Source organism: Mytilus galloprovincialis, chromosome 8 (assembly GCF_965363235.1).
Source record: "Mytilus galloprovincialis chromosome 8, xbMytGall1.hap1.1, whole genome shotgun sequence".
Taxonomy (NCBI): Eukaryota; Metazoa; Mollusca; class Bivalvia; order Mytilida; family Mytilidae; genus Mytilus; species Mytilus galloprovincialis.
In genome coordinates, this window is record NC_134845.1 from 38,931,272 (window position 1) to 38,956,344 (window position 25,073).

Consider the following 25,073-nt stretch of genomic DNA (forward strand, 5'->3'; position numbering starts at 1 on the left):
TACAACAATCAAACAATTTAAAAAAAGATTGGTTATAATAGCATCATCAACTATCACCCCCCCCAAAAAAAGAAGTATGTCGGACACTTTTAGGAGCCAAATCATCACATGAAAAAAATGCCGCGAAAAATTCTACCCTCAAAAATGGTGCCGCGCACAAAAACCCCCATGGCCATTTTCAAAAGTTGGCAGGTATGGAGTTGGAAATGATATGATTGAATTAATCAGACTCAATTTTTTTTTTCAAATTACTAGTAGTTGTTTTTTTATAAAATTTAATTACACTTGCAAAGTGTGTATTGTAAAACAATATTGGAAATTACCTTAACTAAAAGAAACCTAAATGTTCAAGAAAATTATTTGCTTATATGTGACAATCGCATTCATATTTAGAATATCAAAATTCAATTGATTTTAGCCCTACTTCTGAAAAACAATTTTCTATTCCTTACATTTTATCAAGAGAGACAATTTCAATTTTTTTGACTTTTTTGTTCTTAGTTTCTGCATTGTACCTAACATCTTCAAACATGGAATAAAGCATCAAGATTCAGTTATCACATAATACACATACACATACACATATACATATATAATAATGATTGACAACATCATGGTTTTAATGGAATTATATGATCAGTCATGCGATTACTGTCATGGGCAACAATGTCACAAGTAATGAGATCCATCCTCAGTCTGGCCGAAATATTGGTATTTTTGGTATAAATTCTATTAACATAACCTGAAAAGAGAAACATTTCATGTATTTTAATGATTTGTAATTCTGAAATTTAATTTTATCTGAAATAATGTAAAATTCTGTAAACACTATTTGATTTTCATTATTGAAAAAATCATATATTTTTGAATACTGGTAATTTTTTTATTATTCTTAATCCTAAATGCTATACCAATATGAATAGATTGGAGTTTTGCATATAAAGTTAGGACTAATGAGTGAATGGAATTTATCATTATTTGGAAATCTGTCTTGCTTAACCAGAGAATCTGAGCCTCTTGAACTATTACTGTGATACAACTATCACTTTTCCATTGTGGCGTCACATATTTTCTATTGTGACATCAATATTTTACGAGCCTTATGATGTCTTATAATGGTAGACAAATATTGAAAAGGTGTATATATTGCCTTAATTAACAAATTCAGAACACATGTCTTTTTTTTTTTACTATTTGTGTTTCATTTTTCAATACCGTACCAAATAATTCTTTATCCTATCTATTTTATATTAACATTTTATTTTACTTCAGCAAAAAAATGATAGTCAATTCATGGTTCTGTGAACTAGAGAACTATTGAATTTGTATTCCTTAAAAATTACATGTACTGAAGATTCATTTATATTTGTTGAAAACAATTTTTTTCTGTGGATTAGTATTAAGGGGAACCATCAATTTAAATGTTCAACTGATTACAAATTTCCTGAAGTGATATATGCAGATTTTGCAGAAACTATAAATTTTAACATCAACGATAATGCAAGTTTTCCTCAATCCACAAATATTGCTACCCACGAAAATATATGATTTCAAAGTATACTACTTAGGGGCCAGCTGAAGGATGCCTCCGGGTGCGGGAATTTCTCGCTACATTGAAGACCTGTCTGTGACCTTCTGCTGTTGTTTTTTCTATGGTCGGGTTGTTGTCTCTTTGACACATTCCCCATTTCCATTCTCAATTTTACAATATAACTCAGATAAAGTGGCCCCGATAAAGTATACTTACATATTCCATCATACTACTAGAATCACATCTCTGTTTACTTAACTTCCAATGTAAGCCTAACTACAATCAGAAATAACAGGTTAAATATATAATCAAGGTCAAAGATTTTTTTTTACATAAAAGACACATCGTACAATAAGAAAATTTTGCAAAGTTTTTATTAAAGCGATATTTGCAAAAATGTTAGGTTTCACAAAATATAAACTCATATTTAGAATTTCTATAGCAATAAATGTATGCAGCATTAGTATAAAATAAGATTGCTTTTATTGCTATTCGACATCATGAAGGTTGCAAAGAGGTTTAAAACTGTTATTAGTAGGTCAAGACAGTCCTTAATATCAAATAATAATCTGTATATCTTAAATTTTTTGAATAAAAGTACATACAGTACAATTTTCGCGAAAGCCATCCCAAACTCCATACACCGAGTTTTTTCCTGGTGTGACACCAGGAAACTCCGACATCACTCCCTAAATTCTCGGAGAAATTTGGGAGTATTCCTCCGACTTCCGCGTAAATCCGTTACCTTTTGTTTATTGTATTAGTGACATCTCTCTCAGTCTGGAGTGACGCGCTGTCACACCAGGTAATTAATTGCCCTAATCCTTCTGATCTATGCCGGCACGCGACAGTCAAGGTATGAGAGATTTCTAATGTATTTCCTGTCTATTGATTATCAGTTTATATCTGATTGCTTGAAACAAATGAAAGATTACAGTGTTCTCCCCAGGATTTTTGGATAGCACCAGGGTAACGCGTGACGAAATGAATTTCACAATATTTTGTGTCACGTTGCGTCGCTTATTTTTTTCTTGTTTGTTTTTGTCATTACCTTTTTGCCTTTGTTTTGTTAACTGTGGTACTGTGTTGTATGGACTTTGGGTCAGAAAATTATTGGTAGAAAAAGTAAATCAATAAACAGTTTGTATACTTTAATATCTTTGAAGAATAAATAAAAGAAAGCACAATTAGTCTTTAAACTAAAGTCACTTCTTATATTTTGTTCAAGCCATTTTGTCCTGATACTTGTAGTGACACTACACATTCCCCATGTTAGATTTCACCATAACAATTAACTTTGAACAAGATTAAATTTTGATACAGAACCTTCAGTAGATTAAAAACTATTTTCCATAGTTTTAGACCTGATTCTTTTAAACAACAACAAATTATTCTTATAGTTAATACTTTGTTCCAGACATGAGGAGTACTTATATAAATATATCTATCTACTAATTCATATTTAGCTGTAGCCCTGCTTTCTATATTATAATTTTGGCAGTAGGCTTGGTTTTTTTTTATCTTTATTAAGGCAGTAGGCTTGTTTTTTTTTTTTTTATCTTTATTCAATTCTTCAACATATATATACAACAGATATATTACATATTACACAAAAATATCACAAAGCAATGTTTTAAGTATAATCACATATATATAATCAGCACAATAATTAGAAATTAAATGTTATGACACCTTCGGTTTCTTGTACCAGAATATTATTTTTTAAAAAGTGTTTCTCAAAAACATTTCTCATACATTTTGCATCACACAAATATTCATACAGGTAAGTTATATAATGTTTTACAGTGTATTTAAATAGTCTAATAAGATCAACATTACTGTTTAAATTTTTAAGTAAATTCCTTCTTCTGAAGATACAATATCTCGCTACAGATAACATGAAATTGACAAAACTTACATTTACGCCTTTGATAGATCCAAATAAACCAAACATAAATACCTCTTCATACACTAAATTATCAATTTTGTCAGAATCAACATTATCAAATAAAACTGACAACTTCTGTTGCATAAACAGATGAAATTCTACTAATTCAGAACATAATAGAAATAAATGAGTGATATTTTCTACTTCCTTTTCACATACATCACATACATTGTAATTTATAAGTTTCATAGTCATAAGTTTAGAATTTGTGAAAATACAATAATAATTTTAATCATTAAAATAAAAATCAAAACGTTGTTGTTAATTCTTTTAATTACTCTGTACATTTAAATCAATTTTTAAAAACAACTATATTTGATTTTGACTTCCGTTTTTTATCAGTAAATAAATATTTAATTTACTAAAAGAGATATAATTGTGTAACAATAAACGGAGACTAACGCTGAATAAATTAGGGTAGTTTAAAGAAAAGTGACACGTCTCAAAGTTTTTTATACAAGTAAAAAAGAAAATATTATTCACTATCTGTTATGCTAATAAGTCTACGCCATTTCCATTTTACGATTACAAAATAAAAGTTTTAAAAAGCAAAAGGTTGTTGTTAATGCTTTCAATTGCATTAAAGTTTTATAAAAAAAAATCTATACTTGATTATGACCGGCTTTTTTTTTTATCGGTAATTTATATAACTTACGCAAAGAGACATACTTGCGTGAAAATAAACGGAAATTAACGGTGAAGGTATAAAATGTGAGAAAGAAAGAAAATTACGTGTCTTAAAACTTATATATGCAAGAAAAAAAGAAAATACTTTTCACCATTCCTTATGCTTAATAAGTCTACGGCATTTTCTCTTCACGATTTGTTAGCATTACTTTAGGATAAATAATACATTTCGGCTACAACAGGAATACTTCTATAGCTGCATCAACTTGTCGTTGCATAATTTTCATTTACGCACAATGAATGTAAACTTTTGTGTTGTATTTAGAACAGTGATCTTTAAATATTTTTAAAGCAATTAATTGCAGTGGGAAGACGATACGCATCTCAGTGATCAACAGTGCGTAGTTGAACTTGAACTTGACTTTGCTCACAATATTGAATGCTAAAAATAGTGACATCAATTTTGTCCACGAGATTTTTATTTGGCGGGAAATAGTATCATGTAACAGTAAACTCAGGTGACCTTTCGGGATAACCGTGGGAAAATTCATACAAGGTTTAAACTTGCTTTGTAATGATTGACATAAATTTGTGTGCGTTAAGATTGAGGCTCTAGAAGGTACTTGTACAATTGATTAACCGGATTCTAAATTGTATTCCTGTTCTGAATTAACCAACATCAGCCTTTTATTTTTACGTTTCTCAGTCAACAGAGGACATAAAACCGGACATTATTTATACGTCCATAGTCAACACTATATATTAATGGTAGATGAAAACATGATGCATGTCGTTCAGTTCCTAATGGGCGTTGGTAGAGATCCTCTGTGAAAATTTGCCGATCGTAAAAATCCGATCCACATTTTTTTTTACATATTTCTTTCTTGTAGAACACGATATAATTTCATTTAAATATTATATTTTATAATTGTTGAAATACTACTTTTTATATTTCGCCGAGGACTTTTAATGAGCAGTAAAATACGGATTGCGCCAATCCAATTTTATTTTAAATAATTAAAAATCAATAACAGATCATAACGGATAAAAAACACATGATTTTTTTTCTCCATATAATTAAATATTTAAAGGTTGTGATTATTGTGTTGTGTCCGGGCGGCGAATGTATCTCAGTATTTATGAATATAGGGCTGCCACATTGCATACACAACTATTTGTCACTTTACATTTTCTTTTTTAAATTCAAATATTTCAAGTCGGTAATCTACAGAGGTAGTGAAACATAGTATTTTACATTTCAAAATAAATTGAAAGTAACAGAGTTCACTTGTTGATCCGATAAATTAACTCTTGGGTTTAATTTAGATTGGACATATTACCGTAAAAACATCATTTTGTTTTAAGCCAGTGGATATTAATTATATAATATTGAATTATTAATGAACCGAATATTGCTCACTGAGTAGGTCATAAAAGGTTCTAATTGTGGTAAAATCGTCTTTGTTGAAAAAACAAAAATTATGACCTGATCAGACTATAATGAAAATACAAAATAAGTGTTTTATTCGTATTTTTATACGTTTGTACGTTGTATGTCATATGACAATGACATGGGCATATACATACAAGAATAATTATCTTATTTTAAATAAAAATGTCACACTTTTATCTGACAATGAAAGGACATTTAAATAACGTATTTTAAAGCACACAGGTGCAATCAAGATCGATTAAATGTACAAAGGTAATAAATCTGGCTAATCCGATGATGTTGTCACGCGTCATTAATTTTCAGTACATCCGATGGGCAATAAACCAATAAACAGCCACGCGGTGTTGGGAGAGAATCTTTGGAGGAAATTGGGAGTATAATCCGTGATTCGCGGTGTCACACCGCTACACTCGGAAATCGGTGATTAGAGTTCGCGATTACATACTCTCTGGGCGTACTGTATTTGGAAAAGCCTAATGTATAATACAGAATTGAAATATCAAATAATTTACATGTACATGTAACTGAAAGTTACAGTAAGCCATTATCCTAAGAAATATTCTGTACATTTGAGTTTTTCAGACTAAATTGGGACTCAAGACCTAAAAAATATAGGTCAAAATGAAGAATACCTAAAATATTGAAAATTTATCTATGTTTATACATGACTTTTTTACTTACTTTGTGATATAGATGATTGTTTTCCCAATCTAATACTTTTTCTATTGCATGACGTGTCTAGAAAAAAAAAAACATAACAAAAGTTTAAGATTTATAATAAAAATAATCTTAAATGAATATTAACAAAATTGTCTCCTACCTATTTTTTTTACAAAACTCAAATCTTTAAAATAGATATGTTTGTCACAATATGTAAAATAGATAACTTAATAAAAGTTGGACGAATCAATTACATATGTACTTGCAAACATATCAAAATGTTCATGGGGGTTATACATGCAAGATGGCTCCTATAGTCCTACAAAACTTCTAAAGGGATCTTCAACTTTTATTTTAAAGGTTTTTTTGCATCCTCTATCTTTTACAATCTCATGGCCATGGTAAAATTGATTGTGTTGCTTTAAAATGTGGACAAATTGATACTTCAAAATTTTGGGAAATTTTGGGAGCCTCAATGTGGGAAATTCACTGCAATTAGTGACAGTTGCATAGGTAGATATGTAATTATTGGACAATACATCAATAGAAAATTATCATTTATTTTAAATGGTTAAAATATAAATATTTAATTTTCATACAGTGTAATGAAAAGATTACAAAATTAAGATGAATAACATAGGAAATCATACAGTCAAATAAGATTATAAGAATAAGCAGTTTTATGAATAAATCATATATATTAGAGACAAATGTCCATATAATTTCTATTTTCCTTGCCTTTTTATAGAAAAAGACAAAAAACTGCTAAGTAATACTGTAGCTTCATTCATTATTAAACTTAGGAAAGGTTAAACAAAAACAAAAAATATTCAAATATACATTATTAGTCGTTGTATGTGGAAAGCAAGCTTTCTTAAGATCCTCCCATCATGACCCTCTAGTATGTTTCACTGATTATATTCACTGAACTTACTCTTTTACTGAGACAGACAACCGGCCATAATGAACAGCCAAGGGTACAACAACAACATATACACCCGCAGAACAACCATTTTACGTTGACTGGTAGGGCTTTCTTTAAAACACCATTTAATCTAACTATAGTAGCTTTGAACTCTTCTGGTGCAACCTGAAAAAATCATTTCAATGAAAAATTAATTATTCTGAGACATTGCAATACCATACAATTTATTAAATGAATTTGAAATGCATACTGAATTCAAATCCTTCAAAATGTTTTATTTGCTTGCTAATGGTGGTACATTGTATTATCATGATTATACTTTCGATATTACATGTATCTACCCATAGGTCTTCTGTCTGAAATCTACACAAGAAATCCTGAGATCATAATATTATCTGTTCAAGTACATCTGTACATGTATCACTAATATTTCCAGCGGTATCATCCAGTTGTTTTATACAGATGAAAGAAAAATTGATTGCAAAAAGCACAGTTAAAGTTTGATTGTTCTATTGGAGTTTTTCTCGAGGATATAGTACTCTGTACAATTTAATGCTACTTTTTATCTTTTTTTCTGTAACTATATGCATACCTTTGCTGAAAGACTAGTTGGAAACTCTGCTTCAAATCTGTTACTTAGACCAAATCTGCATAACAATATACACTTCATATATGACAATGTACAATGATGTATGACAATAGTTATCACAGATACCAGGATTATAATTTAATATGCCAGACGTGCATTTCGTCTACATAAGCATGATAAGACTTATCAGTGATGGTCAGATCAAAATAGTTATATAACCAAAAAAGTACTTAGTTGAAGAACAAATTAGATAAAAAAATCATTTTTTAAGTTGTATTTTTTAAATTGTTTTACCAGATGTTAGAAACCAGGTAACTTCACAACTAATACATACAGTATATATATGTTAAAATTCACATTCTTTTTACCTTTTGTAGACCTAAGGCTTATTTTTTTGGCAACAGGTAATTACATGTTTAAAGATCAGATACTTCAGTAGCTTGAAAGCTTTTATGCTAGGAATGAAAAAAGTAAATCTAAATGGAAAGTTCTAGCCTTCCATTCCATGTCCCTGTTACTACAAAACCATTGCTCATTCATTGTCATTGTTGAAGATTGTACAGAAACATGCAGTAAGTGCTTACATCTGACACATTTGGACTCTGGTGGATCAGATAGTTATCTCATTGGCAATCATAACACATTTCCACATTTTGTATCAAAACTGTATTGAGGGTGAAACCCAAAAATGCCAATTGCAAATACTGGTACAATGTGCAAATGTGTATGTATACTAAAACTGTTCTAATGTAATTAGAACTCCCATTCTAATGATCAGAACAGTCTCACTGACTGGAAGTAAGTATCATTTTACAACATTGTGACAGCACAACAATTATCCCAAGGATTCAAAGCAGCACTAACCATAGATAGGTTGCTATTGACACAAGTTGAGACCGAGAAACTTCCCTGTTGTAGCCATGTTGGAGGTCATTGTTATACATTTGTCATTTCCAATGCCTTTTGATATCTTATATGTCTATGTGGTCAATGGTGGTATTGGTTTTGCTCATTTTTGAAGGCTGTATGGTGACCTATTGTTGTTGACTTCCATATTATTTGGTCTCTGGTGGATCAGAGTTGTCTTATTGGCAATCATTTTACATGTACAGATATATCTCATTACACATGTTAGACTTGTACATGTATGTATTGCATAGCTCATCATGACCTAAACTTGAATCCACTTGTATCATGCTACAGTCAAACAACCGGTATGCCACAATTTTGTAGGGCAAAATTTTGCCCTGGAGATTTGAACAAGATTGGATGATAATTTGTTTCATAGCAACAGACAATATCAGAACATGTAAACAAACAGAACAATTTGTTTCCTGATGCCTAGAAAAGCAATAATATATATAATGCGTAAAATAAGTTTGTATTGTAAATTTAAATGATGTACTGCATTACATTTAAAGGAAACAACATCGAAAAAATATATTTCAATTTGACATAAAATAAAACTCCGCTAAATTTTATGAATGATTTTGGTACATCAATGTGACATCATACAAAATGACAATACATTTTAAACCAGGTAACCTGCGAAAAAAATTGTTCCATAAAAATGCTAAGGAAAAAAGAATAATCCTTTTCAGGATAGATATAGAGAAGGAGCATGTTATTCAGTAGTTGCTGTTTGTTGATGTGTTACATTTTAGTTTTTGTTCATTTTTTTGTACATGAATTAGGCCGTTACTTTTCTCGTTTGAATTGTTTTACATTCGTCATTTTGGGGCATTCTAGACTAATGTGCGGTTTGGGCTTTGATCATTGTCATGATTGTTGAAGATCCTTTGGCAACCTATAGTTTTTAATTTCTGTGTCATTTGGTCTCTTGAGGAGAGTTGTCTCATTGGCAAGCATACCATATCTTCTTTTTTATATCATTATTATATTACATGAAGTACAAGATTACTCTGATGTCCAACAGCCGTTTTGCCTGACAAGATGGGGCCTTGGCTTGTCTGGAAAAACAGCCCTTGGACATCAGAGTAATATTGGACTAATGACAGTAATGACACTATTGTAAGAGTAATGTAATAATTTATATAAACAGACAGGAAAACAAGGCTGTGTACAACATGTCTAAAACTTATGTGAAAATATGACTAAATAAAGCTTCTCATATATATATCATTTTTTCTGTTGTGATTTGTTTATTTGTTTTCCATTGCATCATGTCTTTGTTTACTGTACATGTACCGACATCACTGTTGTGAATATGAAAACAGGATAACAAAAAGATCACTTCATTGAAAATTATATGAATGATCAATATTTTTCATACATTGTCACATTTCCAGCTCCTCTAATTATGATAGGATCAGGTAAATTCACAACAACTTCAGCTGGAATAGGTGGTTCGTCGTCATTTTCTTCGTAAATAGTATCGAAGTCTGCCATTGTTTGACATTTGTATGCGAAGAACGTAAACCCTCATGGATTGATGACGTTTTCCCGTTAACTTATTCTAAGGGAAATAACTCTATTAGAATAAAAGTCAGAAACGCGGGAGATATAATATTTTTCGTTTTCTTCCTTTGAAAATTATTTCCGAAGATTAAAAATTGTAATTGATTCTTGGAGTTATATTTATAATTTTGATTGTGGAAAGAGTAATGGGTACAAATATAAAACCAAAAGAGTCAGCAATTACTTGATAATACAGTCATATTAATGTATAATAGTCCAAGGTAAAACTTATTATAGAGGGGGGCAAGGGGGGTCCCAATAACAGCAAAACAGCAAATTGATTTGGCTCATAACAGATAACAAGGAATTAAAATGGACAAAAACAGATAACAGTAAATGAAATATTAAAATAATTCGGTCTTTGACAAATCAGTATTTCTTATTACGGTTATAATCCTGTGTTATGCATTCCATTTTCTATGACTATGGTTTTAGTATTAATTTATGTATCTAGAATGTGTTTAAATTACTACTCGATATATATGTATATATAATATTTTTTATACGCTCGTTTACGGAACATATTATGGTATACTGTTGTCCGTCTGTTGTCAACATGTCGGACATTAACTCAAAAACTCTTTAACCAATTTGCATTAAACTTTGGGAAATTGTTTATATCTATTGACGTGAGCTCCCTTTTTGTTTTTTTTTTTATAAAGTGGTATATAGGGTAGCAAAATTAAAAGCACCAATTATAAGCATGCAATTTATCAAGTACTTCGAACGAATTTTGACGCTTCAAAAGCAATTTATTCCACTATTTTCAAAGGCCTTATTTGAAAACAATTTTTATCAGCTGAGGTTTTTGATTGTACCAAGTGTACTTGTAAGTAGAATACATAGTTTAGTAGGGGAACAATGGCTTGAAACGAAAGAAATCTTTGTTTGTAATGAGTTATGTGCAGCTTCGGACCCAAGTACATGGTTGGAACTTTCATTGTACAATGCATTTGGTTCTGCTTTGAAAAGAATCACAGAGCTGAGTCTATGTACCATATTATATAAAAGGTTAACTGGTTGTTAGGACCTAGTCAGATATTCCTGGCCATATGTTTTCCTTTTTGTCATATTAAGAATTGTTTTAATTTAATATGTTCGTATGGGAAACAAGGAACATTATTCTCATACAAAAAATTAAGATAATTCTAAATACACATTCATAAAAAAAATGGAATTTATTACAAAGGATAATCATAAGATATACTTGAATTGTCCTGGACCTCACTTCTGTGATGGGTAAATGTTAATGGAATCCTTCTCTGAATACGGGACAAACATATTAGTAGTGGTAGACCCCAATGTCCAATGATCTTCAATTTATACCGAATATTGACTGTCAAAAAAAATACTAACATTCCAATTTTCAATAACAGTTAACAGCAAATACATTATCACAATAACAGATAACAAAAAAAATAAAAGCCCAATAACAGCTAACAAAGAATAAGACAATAACAGCTAACAGCAAATATATTTTCAAAATAACAGATAACAAAGAATTAAATTGCCCCATAACAGCATAACAGTTAAACCCCTTGCCCCCTCCCCCCTCATTATAGTAACTATGATAAATTTGATTTGCAAAGACTTCCCGTAGAATATTGCAATTTTGTTTTTAAAATATATATTTTCTATACAAAACCACTATAAATTATTCTTTAGGGATTTTATAAAATCTCTAATTATCCAGCTGTTTATACAATTAAATGATGCTTGCTTGACGTCTATTTGATATTATCTGATATTAAGTGGATAATTGTCTCATGTGCTATGATATCACATCTCCATTTTATCAATCAATCAATCAATCAATCAATCAATCAATTAATCAGATGCAATAATGTTTTGTAACACATATTTTTTAAAACCACAATGATATAAAAAAAAATATATGCACGTGTGAAATTTTGACAATGACATAGTTTTGCAGGTAGAGTTTTTTAAAAATAAGATAAGATTTATTTTGAATAAAAGATATAATTTTGGGCCTGGGTGGACATAGGATTATGATATCGAAAGAAAATTTTTAAAAATTACAAATTATGTATCAACATCAAATTACAGACAAAAGTGGTGAAAAGTTATGAATATGAAGATAAACAGGGACTTTCTATACTAGTATAGGAATTCCCTGGATCAAACAATCAATCGAAGATTCAATCAATCATTTATAACAAAATCAGATTTCAAAATAAATCAATGAAATCTGTATGATAAGAGGACATCCATAACAACGTTCCTATCGTCGGTAGCTGTGCGCTGTTGTTTAATTTTCTTTTTGGTTCATGGGTTTGATGTTAAAACTCTCGGACTCCCTTGGACGTTTTCTATCAGTTTGTAAAAGTTCGCCAAATTGAAAACAACGATGAAGAAAGTTTTGTGTTTCTTTTATATTGTTTATTCATTTTTGAAGATTTATATTTATGGTGCTTTTGCACTTTTAAGACAAATATTGCAGGCACATAAAAAAGAAGGTAATTTCATTGAATGTTATGTTATTGTTAATCAGATCTATGAGAGCAACTAAATTAAATCAACTCTAGATTATACCAGAGACATGTATTATATGTCTCTGATTATACTGAATATTTATTAGGCACTGGCTACGGTTACATGGAAATGTAACAATAATAATAATATTATTGTTACATTGGGGACTAAAGAACCGATTAATTACGAATGTAACAATTGAGGCTACGGTTACATTGCGTTATTGTTACATGAAAAACAGCAATGTTCGATGGGACTAGTAATATGTACTAAATAATAAAAGTTGAAGACATTATCTTATATTTACAATACATACAAGTATAACATACAATTTTTTCATTTTTTTATATTACGTCCTCCATGGATTCTGAAATCGGACTCGGACATCTCTTAAACTGAGTTTTACTATGCGTAGTGTTGTGCGTTTGTTTTTTCTACATTGGCTAGAGGTATAGGGGAGGGTTGAGATCTCATAAACATGTTTAACTTTGCCGCAATTTTGCGCCTTTCTCAAGTCAGGAGCCTTTGCATGGCCTTTGTTAGTCTGTATGATTTTTTAATGTTAGTTTCTTGTGTATAATTCGGAGTTTAGTATGACGTCCATTATCACTGAACTAGTATACATATTTGTTTAGGGGCCAGCTGAAGGACGCCTCTGACGGGTGCGGGAGTTTCTCGCTACATTAAAGACCCATTGGTGACTTTCGGCTGTTGTCTGCTCTATGTTCGGGTTGTTGTCGCTTTGACACATTCCCCATTTCCATTCTCAATTTTATACATGTATACAGAAGTTCACTGTGTTAGTTCACAGTTAGCAAACTTTGCTTTTGATGTATCAATTTTTGGTAAGTGCGTTTGTATAGTGTATGAAATTTGTGTCTTGATATTGTTTCAGTTTCGTTTCAAACGCATCCCATGCAAGTTTTAAATTTTTCACCCAAACAAAATGGGTAATAGGAATCTCTTCATATTTTGTTCAAAGTATAATGACAGTAATACGAGTAGGTGTGCAGTTAAATACTTAAAAGTGAACAGTTTTCTAAGCCCAAGTTTTCAACAACAATCCATTGAGCTATATTTTTCGCCTTTGGCACTACTAATTTGAAGTAGCATCTTTAAGAACATCAAATCCATTAATATCTAAAACTATTTAAACACCATTTGTTGAATAATAATATTTATTATTTATTATTATAACAAGTATTATTTAGTAGACATGAATGAATTAAGCAACAAAACTATATAGAAGATTTAAGTTTAATAAATCTAGCGTACATTGCTGTTTTTCATGTAACAATAACGCAATGTAACCGTAGCCTCAATAATTATTGTTACATTCGTAATTAATTGGTTCCTTACCCAACTTTGCATTCTGGCAATTAGTCTCCAATGTAACAATAATATTTTTATTATTGTTACATTTCCATGTAACCGTAGCCAGTGCCTATTTATTATGTCTAAAAACATCTATAGAAGTTTGTAATACATGTATTTGAAGAAAGATAAGCAGTTTTAAACTCCATTCTCTTTCTAAGGGTCTTTATGGGGTACCTTCATGAGAAAAAACGGTAAAAATTCTTGAACACAGTAATTTTTGGTGCATGACATTAAAATGCGGTAGGCCTTTTTTTCACCGAACACCACCGAACACCGCCAAACACCACCGAACACCCTAAAAAATGCCAACCACTAAGAAATGCAGTGATATTATACAATAAAATGATACATAAGATCAAATTACACAATATTCCACATAATTTTATCAAATTTTAGATTTTTATGAGCGTCATGCCTGTCATGTTAAAGTTGATCATCAATAAAAAGGAAAATGTTTACAGATTCATCACCATTTTCCGGATATCATTCTGTGTGTTTATATTTATAATTACATGTATATATTCTAGCAGATAATGCAATTCGTCTCCAATGCTACCAAGATTACAAAGATGACATTGAAAAGAAAAAGAAAAATAACCATGATAAGTTCCTCCGATGGGAAATATTCTGTTGTAAACAAGGTCAAAAACATTGCCAAGAAACAATGCCAAAGAAAACAGCCAGTAAACGAGAGAAACCAAAAACGATAACCACTCTGCTTTATATATGTTGTAAATTATGTAAATCATGTATAGTCATTGATGTAATAAATAATTATATGAAAATATTTGTCACTTGTATTTGTTAGTAAGAATATTAACAGAAAAAAGAAATAGATACAAAACAAAAAAAAGGATAATAAGATATACACAAAATAAAAGAAATATATACACTCAGAATGTAGAAGAAGAAGAAATTTTATTTTCAATTATGGGCCCAAAAGGACATAAACATTACAACACCAATAATTTTCATAATACAGTACAAACAATGACATAAAAAAGGATTAATAAGAACTATACAGTAAAATTTTAACCAATTTGACGCTAACGTGAGACAAAAATGACCGTTTAATGCCAGACAGTAATGGCCTTTGCTTCCATCCTTACTTTGTTACTCCCCAAAAAATCTGGGTTGTTTGCCCTCATAACTATTTGCCTCTGGCCATGTTGGTTCACCCTCATTCAAGAAAGACTGTTGTTTGACAATATATGCCTTTGCCCATATATTTTTAGTTTTTTTGTTTGTAAAATGTTGTGTTGTATTATCATGTCATGATGAAATGTTATGCTTCAGGAGGGTTGTATGGTGTACTGCACCTTGCTATGACTTTAAAGTATAAAAGTTTGTAAAAACACTGACATATAACAACCACATAACAACCAATAAACTAACAAACTTTTAAAAGCCAATATAAAATATGTCCCTTGCCTCTGTCATTTCTGTGGGCGTGGCTGCAGAAAGTATAAAACTGTAATTCCATTCACCCCTTAGAGGCAGAACCTGGTATAGTAACTGCATTAAATATAACAAACTTAAGGCAATTCATTCATCCTTATATACATGTATAATCTTTTCGTTCTTTGTGTAAATTAAACATTCTTTCATTTGAGTTGTATTGTAACAGTGATATAAATTTTTCAGAACAGCGCCTGCATACAGGGTATGTTGCCATAGTAACAGGTGGATCAGCAGGGATAGGATTTGAAGTATCTCGTGGTTTAGTCTCTAAAAATGTGCATGTGGTGATAGGTTTGTTTTTATTTATCAATATAATCTAGTTTTGTTTGATAAAGACAACCCAAATTAATCATACTCTGACCAAAATCAACTTCATAGTTAGTCACTGGAAACAGCTATATCATGTCTTATAATGGTACTACATGAACAACACTCATAAAATTGCTGAAAAAAACCTGCACCCTACATTTAGTCTTTATTGGTGTGTGCTAATTACCAGTGATTTGAATCAGCTGTAAAGGTAAGTATAGTTGTAGTTATCATGGTAATAGTACATGTTGATATCCTTACCAAAAAAAACAAACAAACTTTAAAACAAGGAACTATTTGAATCAAGAATAAGAAATGTATGATGAAACTAACCCAATTATTGAGGGTTTGGCATGCCTTTAAGGTGTTGATTACTTATTTACTTCTTTATTTTATAATTTATTTATTTATGTTTTGTAAAAGAATGTAGTAGTTAATTAGAATTTGATTTGTTGTAGGATCAAGATGTATAGAAGAAGGAAAGAAAGCTGTAGCCAAGATAAGAGAAGAATACCCTAATGCTAAGGGTAGGTCTACAAATATCTTACCAGATTAGTATGATAGAATATATAAATGATACTCATTTAATTTAAGCATTTAAGCCAATAACAGGCTATTATTTCAAATGTGAATTATTTTTGATTATGGAATTTGCATAATTTCTTGTGCAACAAAATGTTTTAATAAATTCCATGTCAATTCTGTATTTTAATTAAGAATTGAATGCTTCTTTTTGTAACTTCATTGGGCTGTAAAAGCGTTGACCAAAGTACATTTTGTATGAAGCACGGAAGCGCTTCATACTTAAAATGTGCGCACGGTCAACGCTTTTACAACCCTATGAAGTTACAAAAAGAAGCATTCAATACTTATAATTACATTTTTTAGCAATAATCATGAAAACACGAATTTTATTATTGTTTTATTTAATTCACCTGTGCACTTTATTGTGGGACCACATGTTATCATGAATGAAAAGTGTTATTGAGCAATGCAATTGCTTACGGAATAACATGTGATGTGCAGTTAGCCAATCAGAATAAAGTATCATAATGAAACATACATCTAATGTAATTATTGTTCTGTGCAGCGCACAACACTTTCTATTACAAAGAAGATAGTACATTTTCTAAAGAATGTACTGTGCGGCGCACAACACTATCTATACAAAATACATTGCATGGAAAGTGTTATGCACTGTCAAAATATAAAAATGCAGAATGAATATGGAATTTATTAAAAATTTCAAGCACTAGAAATTATGCAAATTCCATAATTAAAAATAATTACAAGTTGAAATATAAGCCTGTTAAATTTATGAATATGATTACATTATACTTGAATGGAAAACAAATGATTAAAAGTGTATTATGAGATGGTTAAAAATTGCTGAAATCGAGTCTTAGGTAAAAAATGGCAATCACACTATTGATTTTATAGTTGATTCTGTAACTATTTTGAAAATTAAGTACAATAATAAAAATAAGAAGATGCGGTAAAATTGCAAACAAGACAACTTTCCACTAGAGACCAAATGACATACAAGTTATCAGCTATAGGTTACCATACGGCCTTCAACACTGAGCAAAACCACTACCACAAAGTCAGCTATTAAAGGCCCTTACATGACATATGTGGAACAAATTAAAGGAGAAAACTAACAGCCTGAATAATGTAAAATACAAATATGATTCTCACAACAAATGACAACATTTTAGGTCAAAATATGAAGAAAATGTGTCTTTTTTCTCATCTTTATTAAATGGTAGAGGCAATGTGACTTTAATAGTGATTAATTGTGAAAAAAGTAAGTTTCATATCTTCCCATTTTATGTTTCAGTGGATTGGTTGCACATAGATCTCACATCACTGAAGTCTGTCAGAGAGTTTACAGATAGTTTTCTAGCAATGGGGTTGCCATTAAATATCCTCATTAATAATGGTAAGATTTCTGGTGTACACATAGATCTCACATCACTTAAGTCTGTTTTCTAGCAATGGGGTTTCATTTAATATCCTCATTAAAAATGGTAAAATTTCTAGTTAAATGTTAAATTACTGATCAGTAAGACATTGAATTATCCTTCATTATTAAATGTCATTTCTTTAATCATATTATTTTAGAAAATATTCAGATATATGAAGCATCATGATCATTTGCTTGTTTAAAAGATATATGGTACATCCGTACTTGTATTAGAAAAGACAAGTAAACATTAAACAATAGATACAATATAAATATTTTAGATCCATCAAAAAACATTCTTATGACAAATGTACTCTTCATTATAAAGTCTTTCCTTAAAGATTGCATTCATGATAGCCAGCTATATTTTCCAGACCTGATCACTACTTCTGAGATTCTGAGAAAACAAAAACAAACCCAAGTGCATTAAGATAAGCATTAATAACATTTTATCCAAATACATTTCAAGAGATTTGTCAATGATATATATGCTCACATATTCACGAAACAGAATGATGTGTAAAGATATAACCATATTTGTCAAGAAAACTGGATTTCATCAAAATTTGACACTAAGGAACTGTATTGTCATTATATAATGAAGAGTATAAAACATAACCTTAAAAAGAAGATACATGTAGTTAAACTTGTGCATTTAATTCAGTTATTTAATCAGATGTGTCTTTCATTTATTTTACTGCCAGGTCCCTTAAGGATTTTATGTGTCTTACTACCTTAAAATATATTTGACAGATAGTTATTACATTGTAGCTGGAATAATGTTTGCTCCATACCAGGAGACAGATGATGGATTAGAAGAACATTTCCAAGTCAATTACCTCAGTCACTTTTACCTCACATTACTACTGTTAGATGTGTTAAAGAAAACAGGGACAGACAACTCTTATTCCAGAATCATAAATGTATCATCAGTAGTACATAAACTGGGAAACTTAGATATTGACAGACTTTGTTCAAGGTTAGAAAATTATCAACTGATAATGTATAAGAGATATTCCATTAAAATGTATGTTATTGGGTAGAAAGGGAAGATTAAATATTGAATGTGTACCTGTCTATTACCATTATGCAAAATTAACTAAAAAACAGTTATTGGTTGCAGGGAAAGTCCCTTCCCAACCTCCCACATACATTTTAATGGAATATCCCTTACTAGATTTCAGTTTACTGGTAGTTATCCATATAGTTCTTAGGTTCGGTATTTGTGTTTGAACTTAACACATGGGGCAACTACGCATTGACGTCACTACGCTACTTCCAGCGTAGAAAATTGTCACAGAATACATTTTTTCTACTCTTTTGAATAAAAAAACATGTCTAAAGGAAAGTTTTCATTGTTCTCAAGGATTGCTCAAAAATGCCAATTTTCTAATGACTGTTTCAATTCCGACTTCCGAATGTCTAAAAACATTATAGAACTTCACAAAATCCGACTTCCTGCCTCCATTGCTCTTTGTACATTAAATTCAGCGTCATCAATCTTGTGGCAGGCAATACAAGTCAAGCAAATCATATTTTTATGAATTTCAAAATGACTTACCAGGGCTTTCCATTGAAGCCGGTAGCCGGCAGAAATCCGCCGCTTACGGTGGCTTCAAGTGCCGGCTACTTCACTGACAAAAATATAAATTCAAAAAGAAAAAAATATCTTTTTCAAATGTTTACAGGCAGCCAAGAGACGTATTGTCGCAAAGTCGCGGTCACGATAAACAAGGATGAAAAGTCAGTGTTTACCTTGGGCTAAATATAGTTCACATGAATTCAGGTCACTGATTGGTTGTCTATTTAAAGTCAGAATGCATCGTTTCTTTTCAAAGATAACAAGAGAGACGTTCCGGTGGTCATTGAACGATAACAATAGAGACGTTCCGATAGTCATTAACTCGTTGGTTTTTTTTTTTGGCTTTTCTGTTTGAAACGTGAAGACAATCAGATAGAATGACATTCTTATGTTATGGAATATTATTAGTCAAATTAAAGAAAGTCTAGTAGATCATATTGTTCAGAATCTGGAAAACAGTATCTTTTGAAGTTCATTTTTCAAAGCCCACGTGGTGTTCAGAGAATCAAGGTCAAAAAAGAAAGTAGAATATTGTCGACTCGACCTCAAATGAGTAACATTTCCTAATGATTTATGTATCCTACTTATTGAACAGTTTACAAAAAAAAAAGAGAAAATCAGAGGATATATCAATTTTCTGTCAATGCTTGAGAAATGATTATGATTTAAATACGCGTAACTGTCTTAAGAGAGAAAAGGGGGGTCATTTGTTTACAAATGCACGTAGTTTTGCAAAATAAATCGATCAAGATTTCTAACAAACCGGATGATTATTTAAATAAAACTCCTTTAAAAGTAAATGAATTTTAAGCATAAAGTAATGAAAATAAAAAACTAACATAAAAAAAAATGAAATTTCTTTAAGTTTTTTTTTTTCTTTCTTTAATTTCATACATAAATAATGGTCATTTGAAAGATGAAATTAGGTGCCAGGAGATTGCGAGAATGCAGGATTTTGCTCTATTTATGCCAGAGCTTCTGGGGGCCTTGAGCGGCCCCCAGACCCCCTGCCGTAAGGCACCAAGCTTACAGCTTGGTGGGCGTCCGGCTTCGCCGAACGCATGTTACAGCCACCTATAATTTTAATTGAGCCTTCTACTTCAATTTCAATGGAAAGCCCTGACTTACGTCTTTTGCGATTTTCCCACGAAAAAAGCCCAACCAAAATGAAGGGAAAACTATATGAAAAAATGATGTCCATGCCATAATTTTGTGCAGGAATATAGAATAGGTTAATAAAAAACAATTTACATTTAGTTTTCATAGAAAAAAAAATTGATTCATTATAAAAAGATCTATATTCTAACCATTATGACTGTTGGTAATATTCATACAAAATTTCATTGATTTCGAAAGGGATTTAAAAAAATGAGGTGTCCTGTTGAAAAAAAACCCAAATTATTGCAAATTAGTTTAAAGCAATATCCCACAAACAAATAATGTAATTGCCGTAGACTGAAGAATCACCTAATTGACAATAGAGCAATTTGATTGGGTAGAACAAATTTAAATCCTTCAGTAAGGGACAGCATCATACATTGAATTACTGAGAAACATTTATGAGTTACCAAGCTTGACAATGCATGGTAATAAAAAATCAAAGGTAAGTCTACAGAAAAAATAAGAAAAAAATGTCCTCAGATGAAAGACTTATCATCAAAGCTGGTTATGGACTCAAACCTTATCAAGTAAGATATAAATTTCCAATTTTAAAAGATTGTTATATTTACTAGTACATTGTACTACAATTAATGTTATGAAAATTCTTTGGAGATAATTGTGGTTTTAGGAATGCAAATTTAAGGGAGATAAGTATTACAGGTATGGAAATTCATGGATGATGATTACAAATACTGGTTTGAAAATTCTGGGGAGATAGTTGTAATTACTGGTAAGAAAATTCAAGGGAGATAATTATAATTATTGACATCCAAATTTAAAAACATGGGAGCAAGGATTTGTATAGTAATACAAATCCTTGATGGGAGATAATTGGGATTATTTTTTTTATTTTTTTTAACTTTTGTGATTATTGATATGAAAATTCATGGGAGGAAATTGTAAAAACACAGGTGTGCAAATTAATTGGAGATGATTTTAATTACTGATTGAAAATTCATGGGAAATAATTCTGATTACAGGTATGAGAATTCATGGGAATATTCACCTCATGCAGCATATTCAGATTCCAAACTAGCTATTACTGTTTCATCATTCATGCTTGGAAGGAAACTAAATGATGAAAATTATAAAGTTACAGCCAATGTCCTTCATCCAGGTGTGGTTAGGACAAGTTTATATAGACATGTACATAGAAGTATTAAATGGTTCTTAGATGTTGTTGCCATACTTTTATACAAGGTAAGTCTTAATTTTTTTACAAATGCCCTGCTAGTTGGATGTTAACAGTATTAAATATTTCCTTTATCTGTCCTGTGATTAAATTTTCTATCCATATCTCATCAAAGAATTATGAATTAATTTCAACCAAATATAAATTTGACACCATATTTTATTTTTGCAGTTTGGCATCTTCAAATAAGAGTTCCTAGAATGAGATATAAGTTGAAGTCATATTTATGGATTCACCTGATATATTTCATGGTTCTAATTTTCCCATTATTGATGTATTGTTTTTGGTGCAGGGATCAAACTGGTACAATAAATGATGACTGAGAACTACACATTAATTTTGATATATACAAGCTATTTGAGAGGGGTACTTTGTGCATTTCAAATAATTCACGGGGGGGTCTCTTCCTATATAAAGGTATATACATATGTGCCGCTGGAATGGGTCCCTTTTTTGATCTGTCAAATATATCAATGGGTGCAATTTTACCGAGGAAATATATCAATAGGTAGTAATTGACCGATATAGGTACTATTTGAGCTGATAAATATATGAATGGGTTATGATTTGGCTGTGAAATATATGTATAGGTAGGGATTTCACAATTATTCAATATATGAATGGGGGGTGTTTTTAAAATCCCAGCTGCACACCTGTACCCAAAATCCCATGTTGAGACCCCCCCCCCGTGAAATAATTGTGAAACCATTGTAAATAATATCTGAGCAAATGTTTTCAACACTTTAAAGTAGTTAAACTGAAGTTGTTTTCGTCCATTTTTTCTTCAGACTCCAGAAATGGCAGCAGATACAGTTCTATATTTAGCATTATCACCAAATGTAGAGGGAGACACTGGCAGTTACTATGACAACTGTGTTAAAAACAAACCACATGACAGTGCACACGACAGACTATTACAAGAACAATTATGGCATAAATCATGTGAAATTATTGAACATTTGACAGAAAATGAACTTAAACACAAATGATAATCCATTGTCAACAATTATATCTTGAACCATTGATTTTACAGATGATGCATATGTTTTTATACATGTTCTTAAAATTTCAATTTAACTACCCTAACCTGCAGTTAAAAAAGCCTTTAAAAGTACATTATCTTTATAGATCTACTGAAAGAAAAGAATTATTGGAATAAGGAATAATTTTACATTACAGAAAATTGATAAGAAATGTTTGATGAAAACTAACTCAACTAAACACTGATTTAGTACAAGGTAAAATATCAGTGAAAGTGACTTTTACCTTACCCGTGCATAAATGGCATACATACGAAAGTTAGGTTAGTTTTCTTCCTACATTTCTTATCAGTTTTCCAGAATTCAAAATTTTTCCAGATTGAAATAATTCTTTGTATAAAGTAGATTTTACTCTTAGACAATTGTTAGTGTGGATTCATCTAATGTAGGTACTTATTAGTGGATTGATGTGAAACCTATATTCCTGCATTCATGGATACTAAGTTTCATTTATATAACAAACTATTGGTGGTTCTCCATAAACAATAAATTTCTTAAAAACCAGTACCCCATGAATAAAAGTGAATATTATGGTAGAATTGACAGAATTCCTTTTGTCAGAATGATTGACAAATGTTTTCTTTACCTGAATGGATAAAATATCAGTCAATCATCACAGACATAGAAACACAATCAATTGTATGCAGTATCAACCCAAAATATAATTGTACAAAGGATAGGACAACATTTTACTTTCTGTTCTGATGATTATTGCATCAGCCAATGAAATGTTTGCTTTCAAATATTTGAAGGTGGTTTTCATCATGACAAAACCAGAGTGTCCAGAAAGGTCTTAAAAGTAGAAAGTGGAAAGGAGTCATGTCGAGATTCATGAAATCAAAGTCAAAACATCTGTATTTTAATCAGATTTACTTTGAGGTGAATAACTCAAAGGTAAAGGTCAAAGTTACTAAAAACAGATGTGAAATATTATACTTAGAATAGACTGGTACACATGAAATTTGTACCAAAAAGTGGTTTCAGGATGCTAAATCTTACACATGGTATGGCAACTTTACATGGATATGAGGTCTTTAAATGGAGGAGGTTCTCTGTTGATTTTGAGAGCATGTTATCTCAATTCAAGATCAGCACCTTTATTCATTTATAAAATATTTCAAATTTTTTTGAATTTGCGATTATCAATTTCAAATTACTGTACTCAAAAAGAGGACGAAGAGAAAACCTAATAATTCCATATTTGTTTTATCAATTGTGAAATTAACTTAAAAAATATACTGTGGATTCATTATTATTCATGAGATACTAATATTCTAAAAATGAGATACTAATATACTAATAATTTCGATTACAGGTGAACCACAAATTTAAATGTGCAAGGAATAGCTAATTTTCTAAAGGCTTGCAATTTGTATGCAGACTTTTTCAAAACCATGCATTGAAATATCCATGAAAATGTAAGTTTTACTAGATACATTAAAATTGGTACCCAGATAAAGAATGAATCCACAGTAGTATTTACAACTTTCAAAAAGAGGTTGACTGTTTTTTCAAGGGATCATGATTTGAGCTGCGTCGTATAGAAATCGACCTTGTGCAAATAAATATCCAATCATCTGTTAACTAATTTTGGGTTGACAAAAAATTCTATGAAAAGTCTGTAACTGTTTGAAAATTGACGCAATATACAAATACCCACAAATCAGACCAACATCAATCTTTAATGTCACAAAATCAATCAAAGTATTAGCAATGTACATGTATACGTGCACTTGCATTAGGTCGATTTCTATCCGACGCAGCTCATTTAAACCAGATGATTTTAGTCTCTCATGTTGAAACAAGTGGAGATATATACTTTATTACAACCTTTAATGTGTACATTAACCGTAACAATATTTTGTCAGTATGAATGACTATTTCTAATTGGACTCTGTCTCATATTAATACTCAGATTTTATGTGTGTTGATTGGTTTTGTAATTTGTACATGGTTAAATTATGACATAATAAAAACTAATGTCTATATTTTATTTTTTATAATTTAAAAAAAGTAGGATGTAAAAAATAGTTGGATAATTGTCCTTTGCAAGAAAGCAAAAAAATAGGAACAGAATGGCTGCAACACAACCGCAATTTTGTGTAGTTTTATGGGATACCAGTATACTACGTTTGCTATTATAATTTGGTTTCTAAACTCAATAATGTAATATACATGACAATTACAGTTATAAGTAATTACTATAAAATGTTATAAAAAAGGCATGCAGTAACTAAATGAAAAAGTTTATTCTGATTTTGAGGTCGTGTTGAATCACTTT

The 25,073-nt window shown here is 30.6% G+C and overlaps 2 protein-coding genes across 2 annotated transcripts; one reads left to right on the top strand and one right to left on the bottom strand.

Moving 5' to 3' along the window:
* Window positions 1-274: 274 nt before the first annotated feature.
* Window positions 275-10,185, bottom strand: LOC143041894 (cysteine-rich hydrophobic domain-containing protein 2-like). The gene is made up of 6 exons (XM_076214027.1): window positions 10,027-10,185; window positions 7,737-7,791; window positions 7,154-7,309; window positions 6,241-6,297; window positions 1,748-1,807; window positions 275-742 (listed from the first exon to the last, which is right to left on the bottom strand). The coding sequence occupies exons 1-6, from the start codon at window positions 10,140-10,142 to the stop codon at window positions 692-694; spliced, it is 495 nt and encodes a 164-aa protein (XP_076070142.1). The 5' UTR covers window positions 10,143-10,185; the 3' UTR covers window positions 275-691.
* A 2,345-nt stretch (window positions 10,186-12,530) lies between these two features.
* On the top strand, window positions 12,531-24,780 carry LOC143041895 (polyprenol dehydrogenase-like). Its single transcript, XM_076214028.1, has 7 exons — window positions 12,531-12,688; window positions 15,726-15,833; window positions 16,310-16,378; window positions 17,692-17,793; window positions 18,589-18,796; window positions 21,541-21,760; window positions 22,541-24,780. The coding sequence occupies exons 1-7, from the start codon at window positions 12,580-12,582 to the stop codon at window positions 22,739-22,741; spliced, it is 1,017 nt and encodes a 338-aa protein (XP_076070143.1). The 5' UTR covers window positions 12,531-12,579; the 3' UTR covers window positions 22,742-24,780.
* Window positions 24,781-25,073: the final 293 nt, after the last annotated feature.